At 43.4% G+C, this 15,077-nt stretch overlaps 2 protein-coding genes across 2 annotated transcripts in view; one reads left to right on the top strand and one right to left on the bottom strand.

Annotated features, from left to right (window-relative positions):
* The window catches only part of CTPS2 (CTP synthase 2), a 100,934-nt gene that overhangs the window by 38,073 nt on the left and 47,784 nt on the right, over nt 1-15,077 (bottom strand). The window lies entirely within an intron of this gene.
* S100G (S100 calcium binding protein G) lies at nt 5,573-8,227 on the top strand. The gene is made up of 2 exons (XM_006835604.1): nt 5,573-5,707; nt 8,123-8,227. Exons 1-2 carry the CDS (start codon nt 5,573-5,575, stop codon nt 8,225-8,227), a joined length of 240 nt encoding a protein of 79 aa, XP_006835667.1.

Below are 15,077 nucleotides of genomic sequence, written 5' to 3'. Positions count from 1 at the left end.
TGAAGCCCTCTTGTGCCATCTCAGTGGTGCACAAAGACAGAATCAGAGAGAAGACAGCCATGTGAAGATGTATCTACAAGCCAAGGAACATCTAAGGGACACCAGAAACCGGGAGGGACAAGAATGGATCTTCCCCCAGAACTCTCAGAGAGAACAGTGGCCTGGCCAACACCCTGAATTCAATTTCTAGCCTCCAGAACTGAGACCATCTAAGCAGACCTCAGAGACATGGTGTGTTCAATTCCAGCCCACTGCAATACCAATGATTGTGAAGACGACACCAAACCACGCAACGTTCCATTCAGAGCCCGACAACACAGAAACAACATTCCTTCAGACAGAAATGTAACAATGAAATAAAACTCCAACCTCTGCGCCTAGCACTCAGATCATAGAAAGGCGGGGTAAGGCAGCAAAGGAAGCCTGGGTTTTCGTCCGAGTAACTTCCACTGAATTGCCAGTGTTGATGTTGTTGTGAAGTGCCGTCGAGTCGGTTCCAACTCATAGCGACCCTGTATAGGGTTTTCAAGGAGTAGCTGGTGGGTTTGAACTGCTGACCTTGTGGTTGGAAGTACAGTGCTAATCTCTTCATTTGCAGGTGGCCCTATTTCATGCATTGGATTCGGGGACAAGTGAAGACAGAATGCAAGCCAAGTACCTCAGGGTTGAAAACGTGTACATTCAGTACACACACACACACACATTCATGGCAAGGAAGCAATCCCGCAGGGTTGGCAGGATGGACTAAAACAAGGTCTGAAATCATCGCAAAACGTTATTCAAGTTAAAGTTTTTCTTCCTTGTTGCCAAAAGCTAGACACTTCTGCATCGCTTTCAGCTATCAAGAATCACAAGACTTTTCCAATACAGTCACTCATGAGAAGCAATAGCTCTAGGATGAGGAAAATTTTGACTTAAGTTTGTAAAAAACCACTTGAGGTTTTACTTATTTTTTTAAAAATAAGTAAATCCTGGAAATAAGACACTAGTTCAACAACTGGGGCAACTGGCCAAACTAAAATCCTAACAAAACTGACACGTGGTAGATTGAACCTCAGAGAACACTGGTTCATCTCTGGAGCACCACAGAAAAAAAAGGAGAGACACGACATCCTTGAGTCAGAGGAGCTAGAAGCTGATAAGGGGGGCCTGACGGCACTGTCCAGCCATGTGGCCTAGACAGGTTCTTGAACTCTTCCTCCACAGAGCCTACCTCACAGTGCTGGTGCAGAGACTCCATGGGTTAAATGTGTCAGGAGCTTAGAAAAGTGCAGCTCACAGTAAAAACAAGACCTCCAAAGGGATGAACTATGACTCGGAGGCTTCTGGGAACCAAGTGCTTAGGGAGAGCAAGGCAAGCCTGAAAAGGATGGCCCTCAGAACCCAAACATGGGTTTATCGGGTGCTGTTGACTTGGCTCCGACTCATGGATACCCCACGTGTATCACAGTGGAATTGTGCTCCATACGTTTTCAATGGCTGATTTTTCAAAAGTCAGTAAGTATCCAAGGTCTTTCTTCCGAGATGGACTCGAACCTCTAACCCTGCAGATGTATTACTTGTTTGTACCATCAGGTGACTCCCAGTCAAGGATTAAAGGTAGAAGAGAAAACGAGCCCAGCTCAGATTCCTACCCAAGACTCACTAGGTAAAGGTGCTCTGTTTTAGCTGCATTTTCTAATTTTGTGGTCACAGATAACAAGAACACCAGAGAGCATTTCCCAGGGATGGGGCACCCCTGGACAGTCTGGTACCTAGGTCTTAAAATAAACAAGTCTCGGGTTTTCTCGGAAAAAATCTAAGTCTGTCCAAAGATCAAGCAGTTGAACAGCGAGGTAATAAATCACCTTTGCCTCTCCGGTTTTTCCATTACTAGCCTATTCCTCTCATTTACCCCGCTTCCCTGGTTTCAAAATGCACTCTTCTGAACACACCCTACATTTATCGTTTGTCTCCGTATAAGTGTGGGTTAATGTTTCCTGAGAATATCTATCTACTGGTGGGGTTCCATGCTTCTCACTGAGATTTAACCCTTGTTAAATGTGACGGAGGGCAGTGAGGAAGTTTCACTGTCTCTAAGAAGAATGGAAGAAATCTGTTAATAGACTCTTAGAGCACCGATCTCATTTCAGGAGATGACCACTGATTAAAACAGGCCCAGTGCTACTTGCTGTCAGGGAAATATTGCATCTCTCTCTCTCCTACTGTTCTCTTTAATCATAGGCTCTGAAGCACCAGGGGTAAGGCTGCACCGGGAAACCGGACAGTCTCGTGTAACATTACCTACAAATATATGGAGATGGCTGATACATACACATATATACACACACAGATGTCGCATATGAGGAGGCGTCATTGAAAAATTCCATTTTCTCTCAATTCCATTCTCCACCAACGATAAGCACTGGACCTTTTAAAAGGTCGGTTTGAACCACAAGGTTGGCAGTTCAAACTCACCCGCCTCTCCTCAGAGAGGTCAGCTCAGACGGTTATGGCAACTGTTTTTAGGGATTCCAAAGGGATGGCAGATTGTCTCAAAGGGCATAGGATGGTCACGGGAGCTTATCAGGAATAACTTTTAAGAAAATGGAAAACTGTGTTGCTGAGAAAAAGACCAAGAAGGACTGATTGTGAAGGTTGTAAATGTAAATAAAAGTTGACATTTTATAGCAAGGAAGGAAGTGATTAACTTTTCAGTCTAGGAGCAGAGGTCCCTAGGACCATCAACGGAGAAGAGCCGAGAGCGGGACCCTACCCAGAGAAACAGTGGTGCCTGAGATGGAGGCAGAGACAATGACGTGGAGAGATGGAGCAGCTGGGGGCTTTAGATCCAGAGAGGGAGAGCGACTAGACTGGGGGATATACCCTTTGGTTGGTTGATGATGCATGGAGGGGATTATAACCATGGCAATGATAGGATGTACGATAGAATGAATGTAAAACTAATGTTCTCCCATGTAAACTATCATATAATTCACAATAAAACACTAAAAAAAAGACCAAGAAAGTTGCACTGAGTGATTTTTTTTCCCCCATCATGACAATGTACTTGCTCATTCTTTGAGGGTAAGCAAGGGCTATCCTATGAGAATTTCATTGGGAAACCTTATCCCATCCACCCTAAAGCCCTGCTATTGCCCCTTCTGGATATTTTTGGTTCCCAATACTCAAAGAAAATTATGCAGGTGTAGAAGTATATGGAGAAATAAAAGCTGTGAATTCCTTTTAAACTTGATCCGGAATCCCTTCTTAGGGGGTACAGTCAGTATTAGAGCAAATGTTCCTTGGAAATGTCCTAGTTGTTTCATGGAATTCTTTCCAATGGGATTAAATTGAGTCTCCAATGTTAAATTCTGCCAATTCCAAAAAGTTGAAAGTATTTCCACCTGAATTTGAGTGAGTCGAGTCTATTATTTTCAACACATTTTTAGAATAACTATTTGGTAAGGAAGTTGTTGTTGTTGTTTAGTGCCATTGAGTTGATTCCAATTCACAGCGACCCTGTAAAGGGTTACCAAGGAGCCGCTGATAGGTTTGAACTGCCGACCTTGTGGTTCGCAGTCCAGTGCTGAACCTACAACGCCACACCAGGCGTCAAGGATGTAGTAAGGAGGAGTACTCTTGCTTCATCAAACAAAACCGCCCTTCTGTCTTTAAACCTGCTGCTTTAAATTACATCAATTTAATGTCTTTAAACCTGCTGCATTCTATGCATTTCATTCTATTCATTCATTTGTTCAGCCAAATATCTAAGTGCTTACAAATCTGTCTTAGAAGTATTGCAACCAGAATGCTCTTTAGAAGTGAGCATGGCAAGACCTTGGCTTGCTTACTTTGGACACATCATCAAGAAGGAGTAATCACCAGAAATGGACATGATGTTTGATAAACTAGAGAGAGAGAGGGTCAGTGAAAACGAGGGAAACTGTCAATGAGATGGGTTGACACAGTAGCAACAATGGATTCAAACAAGCCAACAATGGTTTTGCCGGGCCAGGCAACATGCACTTTTATTATGTATCAAGTAGCCATGAGTGGGAACCAACTCAAGGACAACTAGCAACTACTGGGTACAAGACCTCAATGGCCATGCTACAATTCTGCAATGCAATGGGGTTTTGTCCTTCTATTATAACATTTAGTTTTGTATATATGAAGAAAGTTATTTTTTTCAAGCATACATATGCACCTAGATTTGGGGGGGAAAAAATCCTCCATACTTAAACGTTCTGAAATGTGAACTGTGCACAACTATTTTCCCACACTGGAGGGCAAATACAATCTAAGGGGGAAAAAAATTCTAGCTGACTTGGGATTTTGAGCCATTAAGCAGTGATTGAAGTGGCCCTTTATTGGTTCTTGCCCTTAATTAGAAATTATCTTCTAAACTTAAGCGTGGATTTCAAAAACCATTAATAATTACCCTGAAATAGCAAGCAAAAGGAAAGTTTCGTCAGCGGGGTGGCGTGTCAATAAAGACTATAAAAGTCACCTGATCCTGCTTAGCTCTTCACACTCCTCTTTGCTTCTTCTAGCTGTTTCCCTGTTGGGCAGCCAGGTAAGTGTGCTTTTATACTACTTAGAATTCCTGCTTGCATTAACACAGTGCTGCTTTTTAGAACGGTGAAAGTGAGTTTGTGCCATCTAAACATATTACCACTAGTTTAGAGACTAGAAGCTGAGGTCAGGTGTTCTTCAAAACCACAGTTTCCAGAATTCAAACCAGGTGCACACCAAGTGAATGCCACTAATTACTAATGAAAATGTTTGGCTCCAGGGACTATCTCCTAACAGATGTACTCTATGAACAGACATTCAGCGTACTCTCGAAGATGATTATTTTTAAAACAAGTTAACAGCAAAAGGATATAAATGGAAAAACTGGTGACATTCATCTAAGGCCTGTAGTTTAACAATTTTGTTACCATGTTAATTTCCTGACTTTTATCATTTTGATGGCTGTACTCTGGTTCGGGAGAAAGAGGAGGCCTTCTGCTCCCATAGAGATTGACAAGTCTCAGAAACCCTACACAAGGTCGCTATGAGTCAGAACCGACTCGATGGCAGTGGGTTTGGGGTACTCTGGTTAGATGTTATTAGCATTAGGGAAAGTTGGGTGAACTCTCTGTATAAGCTTTATCACTGGTTTGGTTTTCTGGTGTGTTTTTTTTAAGTTTAACATTTCCAAATTAAAACTGTGAAAAAAATTGGTCACCCTCCATGAGTCTCTAGGAGCTCTGGTAGCGAGTCAGGCTGCTAACCTCAAGGTCCAGCTAGTTCGAAACTACCAGCTGTTACGTGAGAGAAAGATGAGGCTTTGTTCCTGTAAAGATGTACAGGCTCAGAAATGCTATGCAGCGTCGCTATGCGTCAGAAGAACTGACTCCACGGCACACAGTCACCACCACCAGACCCTGAGTTCCTCCCTCTTTTTTTTTTTTTTTTTTAGTCTCCCCACCTTTGCCAAGGAAACAGCCAATGGCACTAAAAGCCTGCTGATCATCCTCAATATGAAACTCTATTTCAACTTTTAGGTAAATTCATTTTATTTCTGTATTTACAGGACACCAAAATGAGTATGAAGAAGTCTCCTGCAGAACTGAAGAGCATTTTTGAAAAGTATGCAGCCAAAGAAGGCGATACAAACCAGCTGTCGAAGGCTGAGCTAAAACTACTGATTCAGGCGGAATTCCCAAATTTACTCAAAGTGAGTGCCCCCCCCCAAAAAAAAACAAATCAAACCAGTTGCCCTTGAGTCAATCTGACTGTGTGTCCGAGTAGCACTGTGCTCCATAGGGTTTTCAGTGGCTGAGTTTTCAGCTGTTGATCACCAGGCCTTTCTTCCTAGGTGCCCTTCTTCCAAGGTGCCTCAGTGTGTACTTGAACCTCTAACCTTTCAGTCAGCAGAAAGGTCATTAACTGCACCATCAGGTACTCTAAAGTGAGCGCAGAGTGTACTTCACCAGACCTCTGATGTGGGTGAGAGTGGGGGCAAGGACAGCAGGCAAACAGCTGTGGTACTACTACACAGGGCTTCAACTGGGGCTGAACGAACCACAGCTGGGGGTATTGCTTAAGGGAGGACACTTTAATGTGTCCAGGCAGCCCTCAGAGATATTGTGGATTCACGTCCAGGCCAACACAACAAAGCGAATATCACAATAAAATGAGTCACATACGTTGGGGTGGGGGAGGTTGCCAGTAAATATAAAAGTTAGGTCTATACCATGCTATTATTATTGGTGTTGTTGAGTCAGTTCCCACTCATAGTGACCCTGTAGAGCTTCTGAGGAGCCGCTGGTGGGTTATCAGTTCAGTACTTATCATATAGCACATCAGTGTGCAAAAAACAGCATGGCGAAAAAAGCCTGACAAATGGCCAACATAAGACACCAAGTAAGCACAAACTGTTGGAAAGATATGTCGGTACACTTGCTCAAAGAAGGGTTGTCACAAACCTCAATTTGTTTTTTTTTTTTTTTAAGAAAAGGCCATATCTGCCAAGCACAATAGGGCAAAGCGCAATAAAATGAGCTGTGTCTGTGTCAGGTTACGTTTCCCAGGCCAACCTGCCACGCCTCCCCCAGTGACTGCACAATATAGGTAGCTATATTGAATAGAAGTCATCAGTACACTGACCAAGCCATGCCAGGAGACCTACAAGACATCAAGTCAGCTATTAAAGTCTTCAGCTTGGATCCAGCCCTCTGGATCGAGCCCTCTGTGCCAAGCATTAGGGAACTGCAGAATATTAGTCGGTTTCGCCTGAGGCCCACTTCATTTCTATAGGTGAGATCCGTCCACAAGACCAGCAATCACTTGGATTCATTGTCCTTTGTGGGCCCCCACTTATTTCAGATTTATCTCAATGTGTGTTCATTTGTAATAAGCACTGAAATTTTTGTTAATAAGACAGCTATGCATTGCTAACCAACTTTCAGGAAAGGACTAAAAGTGGATCCTCTCTGCTCTGGTATATTTTCTTTCTTTTATGACAACAAAGCATCTTCATAATGTGAGCGTCTGGGCAATTGTTACATCTGCCTCTAACACTGCTGTGCTCTAACTCCCAATGAAAGCATTTGCTTCAAGTGTCCGTGTTTTCCAGAATTTAACCAGCAATGTCCTTTCTGCCAACATGACAGTCGAGAAGCCTTCTGTTTTTAACACTAAAAAGCAAAGCTTCTGAATTCAGTGATTTTATAATCTGCTGCCGCGTGCCATCGAGTCTGTTCCGACTCATAGCAACCCCATATAGGGTTTCTAAGGCTGTAAATATTTAGGGGAGTAGAAAGCCTCATATTTCTCCCATGGATTCAAAGTGCTGATCTGGTGGTTAACAGCCCACACACGGTGAAGTCAAACTGCTGATCCGATGGTTAGCAGCCCAACACATAACTCATTATGGTACCAGGACTCCTGGTTAATTTGATAGCTTCTCATTTTGTTATAGTTGCAACAGAAATCACTTGAGATCATTTAAAAGAGCTGGAAGAATAATATACTTATTGATTTAAAATAGAAACACAAAGTTTTTTTGAGAAATATTACATTAAAAATAGCATTATTATTTAAAATAATAATAATCTAATATGTGGTGCTGTAGGATAAGCACTGGACCACAAAGTCAGTTTGAACAGCAAGGTTGGCAGTTCAAAGTCATCAGTTGCTCCTCAGAAACCCTACAACAGGGTCACTACAAGTCAGACCAGACTTGACAGCCCTTAACAATAACAACAATATGGGTTCACTATTTTTAAATCAATTATTAGTAAGTAACCAATTTAAGAAAAATAATAATCTACTAAGAAAATGTAGGTGATTTACTCGAATAAGTTGTTCTGAAAGGTAAGATTGGTAAATTTTTCCATATTTTGTGCATTTCCTACAATGCTCTTCCAAAAAATAGAAGAAGAAAAAAAGGATTTGCAACTTCAGTTGAAATTAAAACTGCTGGCAGGATTAATTTTGGTCAAGAATCTCATTAGAGTGACCACTTGGTTTTGTGAGTAAGAAAACCCCAAAATCAAATCAAAATTATCTGCCATCACTCTCTCTTTGACAGTACTAACTGATTCATTTTCTCTCCTCTCCTCATCCCATCTTTTTTGTCTAAAACTAGGGTCCAAGCACCCTAGATGAACTCTTTCAAGAACTGGATAAGAATGGAGATGGAGAAGTGAGTTTTGAAGAATTCCAAGTGTTAGTAAAAAAGATATCCCAGTGAAGACGAAAACGCAACAGTAGCCTGAGCACGGAAGGAAGCCAGCCTCGGAAGTGGCCCCACCCTCCCTGGTAGTCCTACTTTACTTCCGTACAATTATAATGGTCTGGCTGTAACATCAAGTACTGTTAATAAACACCTTCTCAGACATGGCTCATTTTGTCAATACTAACTCTCATAGCTTAATAGGTTTCAGTGTCACCTTAGTCCAATTCATGTGCTTTTATAAGATGAAAACAAAACAAAACACCAAAGCCCAGAATATTCCATGATCGTGTCCAAAACTACCAGAATTCTAGCAGAGGCATGGAAAGAGTGCTGAAGTGCCAAACCCACTCCTGCACCCGACACTTTTACCAGAATAACCCTGTTCCTTGCTCCCCTCACCTCCTACTCGATGCTCTCATCATTTCAAATTTCAACTCTTATTTCACGCTATTCAAAAGCTAGTGAAAAACACTTCAAAAAATAGACACTTGTCTGTAAAATCAGCTCCCAGCACAAGTAGTGCTTTTTGAACAAATGACCCACATAGGAATAAAGGTCCAAGAATTAGGGTCTTACACTCCACTACCAAAGTCGGGGGGGGGGGGGAAGGGGGTGTCCCTCAGGCTGGTCTACCAGTCTAGCCCCTCAGGGAATCGGTTGGGTAGGTGATAAGTGAAGTAAAAAGTGACAAGGAAGACAGATGGGTCCTCCAGCTCAGCTATCTTGTGCTGCTGGGATTTCTTCCTGAGAAAATAGCTAATTTCCAAGTTTCATTGTTGAGTCCAGTTCTGAGAGGTGCAGGATGGGAAGGGAGGGTAAATTTCTTTGACCCCGTACCTGATAGAGTTACATATTAAAGTTCAAGTGAGTCCAAGTTACTAATGTGCTCAAGCTGGTCCAAATAAACCATCACTAAAATGCCTGAAAGCCCAATTCTTATTTTCCCTTTATCCTAACCAGGGAAGTCCTGGGTGGTACAAATGGTTAAAGCGTTCGGCTGCTAGTGGAAAGGTTGGACGATCAAATCCACCCAGAGGCACTTCAGAAGAAAGCCCTGAGAACCTACTCAAAAAAAATTACTCACCCAAAAATCAACCATTGAAAATCTTATGGAGGACAATTCTACTCTGACACTCACAGGGTCTCCATGAGTCTGAATCAGCTATGTGAGAGTCTAGAATTCAGAGTTACTTTGTGTGTGTAGAGCAATCTTAAAGTGCAGCCTTAACTCCATCTTAAAATCTTAACTTGAGTCCAGAATCCAGGTTGGATTCTAAAGTTGCCTTTTCTAAAATAGCAGCATCCTGGTGAGGTGCTGCAGATTAATGTGCTGGACTGCAAGGTCAGTTTGAACTGCGCAGTTGGCAATTCAAGCTCACCAGCCGTTCCTCGGAAACCCTATATAGGGTCGCTACGGGTCGGAAGCAACTCGACAGCACTTAACAACAACTTTCTAACAGCAGTTTCTTTCTCTGTGATCTAACAGATGCAAGATGTCACAATCTATTCCCAAGGACTCTTTTTTCTTTTTTCTTCTATGGTCAAACAGATGCAGGATTTGAGAACCTATGCACAAAGAGTCAATCTTTACAATGGACCCATAGGAACAGACATGCTTGAGAAAACCATTTTAATAGCTGTTGTTGTGAAGTGTCGTCGAGTAGGTCTGGACACATAACAACCCTGTATAGGGTTTCCGAGGAGCAGCTGATAAGCTTGAGCCACCAACCTTGCAGTTCAAATTGACTTTGCAGTCCAGAAAAACTTGTCCTGCCATTGTCCTATAACTGTCCGGTAGTTAGCTGAAGAATAAGAATATTAGCAATTATTTACTCTTAACCAACCAGGTATGGACTCTTGGTATGTCACTGTAGGCTCACCACTGGACTTCGAATCGCAAGGGCAGCCGTTCAAACCTACCAGCTGCTACAAAACCCTATACAGGGTCACTATGAGATGGAATAGACTCAATAGCACTTGACAACAACAACCAATCATGCAACTCATGGTAGTGCTGAGGGTTAAGTGTTGGGTTGCTAACCAAATGTCAGCAGTTCAAACCCACCAATCACTCCTCGGGAGCAAGATGAGGCTGTCTGCGTCCACAAAGATTACACCCATGACAGCCCGAAGGAGCAGTTCCGTTCTGTTTCATAGGGTCCTTATGGGTCAGAAGCAACTTAATGGCAATAGGTTTGGTTTGGGGTTTTGATAACCAATTATCTAATTCCACATATGTGTTATCCACCAGTCCTCGCTCTCAGATATCCCACCTTCAAGTCCCATAATTGGCTTTCAGCCAATCATGATTTTGTAGCTTTCGTTCCTGTTTCAACTGTATAAGAATGCTGGCATCTTTCTTGTCCGGCAGTGGCCATCTTCAGTCTGTGAATTCAGATGGCTTCCCAGTTGAGACTGTCTCTGGACTGTCAATAAATCTTTGAATTTTACTTTTACAGAGTGAGTGTTTTCTCTCTAGAGCACAACTCAACTACAACTGGTTTCAAACAAAAATTTTTGTTTCTTTCCTTACTACAACTTTCCTCCCTTCAAAAACAGTCATAAATGTAGTACTGGATCCCATTTGCTTTGAACAGTGTTTCTCAACCTTTTTTTTTTTTTTTTTTCCATTGTTGCCCTCCTAAAGGGTCTTTTGGAGACCTGGTAGGACATTGTAGGATCAGTACTGGTCTGCTAACCACAAGGTCAGCAGTTCAAACACACCAGCCGCTCCTCGGAAACCCTACAGAGTCACTATGAGCCGGAAACGACTAAACAGCAAAGGGCCTTTTCAACCATTTTTCCTAAATCTGCCCCCCAATAAAATTTAAATCTCACATATATGCATTATATATGTCTGTTTACTCTATGAGGGAGCTTCGAAAAGTTCATAGTGAAATGGAGTTGAAAGATGATGGCATTTTTCCACAAACGTTTGGAAACTCTCTCTTATTTGTGCTTCTGACATAGAATAAAAAGTTTTTGTTTCCCTTGGCCAGTCCCCCACCTTGGGAACACCATCGCCTGCCTTTGAACAACGGGTTTATTTTCTTTAACTCCTGCTCAACAGCCCAAATTGCCACGCTTTCCTTCCTGTAGTTAGCATCAGAAACAGATGGGATGGCCATTTTCAAAATGGAGAAAAAGACAGTAGTGAATATTTTCAAACTATACAAGCCCTCTGAAAGATTCCTTTTTTTTGCCTTTCTTTCTCAAGGCCAGTTTAAACTCAGGGTCTCACAAGTGCATGGGACGTGGGCACGATTTTTGTTTGGTTTAATTTTATGATGGTTTTTAAAAATGAACCAATCCAAGACTGAAAGACAATACACAGGCATGCGCAATTAGGTCCAGGCGAGCCCAACATCCCCAGACTCACCCCCTGTGAGGGCATCTGAGCCCTAGGGAAGCCTCTGGGGATACAAAAGATTCTTGATACAGCCCTACCCACAAAAACTGAGAATCAAAACTCCCTGCAAACTACTGCTTTTGTAAGCCATTCTTTGTAACCTAATGAACTTAAGGTGCATCCTAGATGTGTCACTGAAGTTGGCTGTTGTAATTTCCCCAGGAACTTGAAATGCATCTTTGAAGGCCCTCCAACGTAGGCAAAAGAGCACATGTGTGTCAGACTAGACCTAGGCTCCACAGGGTTTTCAAGGGCTGATTTCTCAGAAGTAGATTGTTGTTGTTGTTGTTAAGTGCCATCGAGTCGGTTCCGACCCATAGCGACCCTGTATAGGGTTTCAAAGGAGCAGCTGGTGAGCTTGAACTACTGACACTGTAGTTCAAATGGCTTTGCGGTCCGGTGCATTAACCCACAGCACCGCACCAGAAGTAGATAGCCAGGCCTTTTTTCCAAGACACCTGAGTGGACTTGAACCTCCAACCTTCTGGATGGCAGTCTCTGCACCACCCAGAGGCTCCTAGGCAGTATTAGACAGTCTCATTTTAACACCTTTATTAGTCATAATCGTTTTTGTTAGGTGACGTTGAGTCCGTTCCGACTCAGAGAATCTGTATAGAGTTTCCAAGGAGTGGCTGGTGGGTTTGAACCACCAATTTTGAGGTAAGCAGTCCAGTGCTAATCTTACAGCACCATGGTGGTGATGGTGGTATGCTGCTGAGTCAGTACCATTCATAGAGATCCTGCATAGGGTTTCTGGGGCAGTAAATCTTTATGGAAGCAGAAAGCCTCATCTTTCTCCCACGGAGCACCTGATAGATTCAAACTGCTGACCTTGCAGTCAGCAGCCCAATGCCTAACGATTATGCTATCAGAGCTCTTCATAACACCATACCAAGTCATTAATAATGGACATATTTTATTTGGGTTTGGTTTTAATAGGGAGAGCCTACTCTTTCACCATTAACCTTACTGCTGGCTGTTGGTTTAAAATAGACATCGTAAGAGGTAAAAGAACGCCAGCAGCAGAGTTTGGAGCTTACAGACTGTTAAGTGAGCATCTGTTGTGGCGTAGGGTTTATCACTCAAACAACATGATGTGCTCATCAATTTAATTCCTAGGATAAACACACTATCCAGTCATGACGGGTTCTTTTTTAATGTTGTTGAATTCGGTGTTTTACTATTCCCTTTAAGGAACGATTGTGGAGCAACAGTTAAGTGCTCAGCTGCTAACTGAAAACCTGGCGGTTTAATCCCACCCAAGAGGCTCCATGGGAGAAAAACCTCTGTCTGCTCCCATAAAGATTGTTGTTGTTGTGAAGTGCCATCGTCTTGGTTCCAACTCATAGCGACCCTGGATAGGGTTTCCGAGGAGCAGCTGGTGAGTTTAAACTGGCAACCTTGTGGTTCAAACCAACCTTGCAGTCCAGTGCTTAGCCTACAGTGTCACACCATAAAGATAACAAAGTCAGAAAACACTATGGGGCAGTTCTGTGTCATAAGGTGTTGCTATGAGTCAGAATCAACTCAACAGCACCTAACAACAGTATTCAGTGTAAGACTTTCACATCTTTATTCCTATAATCAGTACTAGGCTATGGCTTGGAATTGTATTTGGTTGTTGGGTTTATCTAGGTCATGCTAGCTTCTCATGTTTGCTGTGTTCTGGTTCTCAATCAGTCCCTTACAGAGTAAATATACACGGTCTATTTTAACTCTGGAGTCCTACTATGGTGCTGGAGGATCAGTACTAGACTGCTAACCAGAAAGTCAGCAGTTCAACCCACCAGCCACTCCTCAGAAAACCAATACAGCACCTTAACAATAACAACATTTAAACTCCAACATATATAAGGCACCCGCTGTATGAAAGGCAGACACAAGATACCATAAAAGCTTCCAGACCTTGAAGACCGAAATCAAGAAGCCCTGGTGGCGCAGCAGTTAAGTACTTGGCCGCTAACTGAAAGGTGGGAGGTATGTACACATCAGCCACTCCATTGGAGAAAGCTGTGGCAGTTTGCTTCCATAAAGACTACAGCTTTGCACTCCCCCCTCCCTCGGTATACAGGGTTGACAGGGATGGGCAACTTAGCCATTGGTTACCCAAAATGGGGAAGTCCCTGGGGCCATCAAGTGAGAAGAGCTGAGAGCGGGACCCTACCCCGAGAGGCAATGACGCCAGGGATGGAGACAGAGAAGATGACGTGGACAGATGGAGCGGCTGGCGACACTGAACTCAGGGAGGGAGAGGGGCTGTGTGCTGACAGCCAGGGGGCGGGCCTGTGGCATGTACCCTTTGGTTGGTTGATGATGCGTGGAGGGGACTGTAATCATTGCAATGAGGCCAAGTGCGACAGGATGAGTGTAGAGCTGATGTTCTCCCATGTAAACCTGACAATAAAAACTTGAAGAAAAAAAAAAAAAAGACTACAGCCTTGGAAACCTTAGGGGCAGCTCTACTCCGTGCTATGGAGTTGCTCTGAATCGGAATCGACTCAACAGCCACAGGCGATGAGCAAGACCAAAAGCTGTATGTCAGAAATCAGGCCAAGAAAAGGCTTCGTGGGAGTAGTATTTCAGGTGAAGTTTGTAGGAAGTCTTGAGCGCTGCTGGCAGGGAAGGGGATGCATTGGGCATTCAAAAAGAGAGAAAAACCCCAAGTAAACCCAGCACGTCCAAGCGCAAGGCAGGTCCGGGAGCACACACACTGTGCTGGGTGAAAAGTCAGGTCTGAGGACTGGCAAGAGCACAGCACAGCGGCTGCAGATCTTGAAAACCCTTGGGTGCTCTGCCAGTTAGTCCCAGGTTAGACTGGGAGTAGACAGGCCCATAGACAGACACCTGTACATCGACGCTCACTGTAGGACTATCCACAAGGGCCCAAAGGTGGAAACAACAGATGACTGGAGAAACAATGGACTCTACTACGCAGACACTGAGAGACAGAAAGTCCTGACCCATGCTCGCACCTGGACGAACCTTGAGGATGTTGTTGCTGTTGTGTGTCGTTGAGTAGATTTTGGGTCATAGCTTCCCTATATAGGATTTTCTGAGAGTGGCTGGTGGGTTTGAACTGCCAACCTTGTGGTTAGCACAGGGATGGGTGGGAAGGGGAAGGAGGGGGCACTGCTTAGGGGGTACCGAGTTCACAGTAATCATGACACAATAATTTGGAAGCTGATAGTGGTGATGGTTACACAACCTAATGGATGTGATCAAGGTCACTTAACTGTACAGGTACAAAAAGGTGAACTGGAAAACAAAATCATCAAATTGGCAAATGTTTTGTTATGCATACCTTCACCACAATAAAATATGAATTTAAAAAAAGGATACAGAAAGCAGACTTGGGAGACACAAAGTGATGTCAGCGTGATGAAGACCCGAGGTGGGGCTTAACTGCAGAATCTGCAAGCAGGGGCGGGAGAGGCAGGGACACACCCACAGAGTGGA

Source organism: Chrysochloris asiatica, unplaced genomic scaffold (genome assembly GCF_000296735.1).
Source record: "Chrysochloris asiatica unplaced genomic scaffold, ChrAsi1.0 scaffold00018, whole genome shotgun sequence".
NCBI lineage: Eukaryota > Metazoa > Chordata > Mammalia > Afrosoricida > Chrysochloridae > Chrysochloris > Chrysochloris asiatica.
This window is presented reverse-complemented; position numbering and strand designations above follow the sequence as displayed.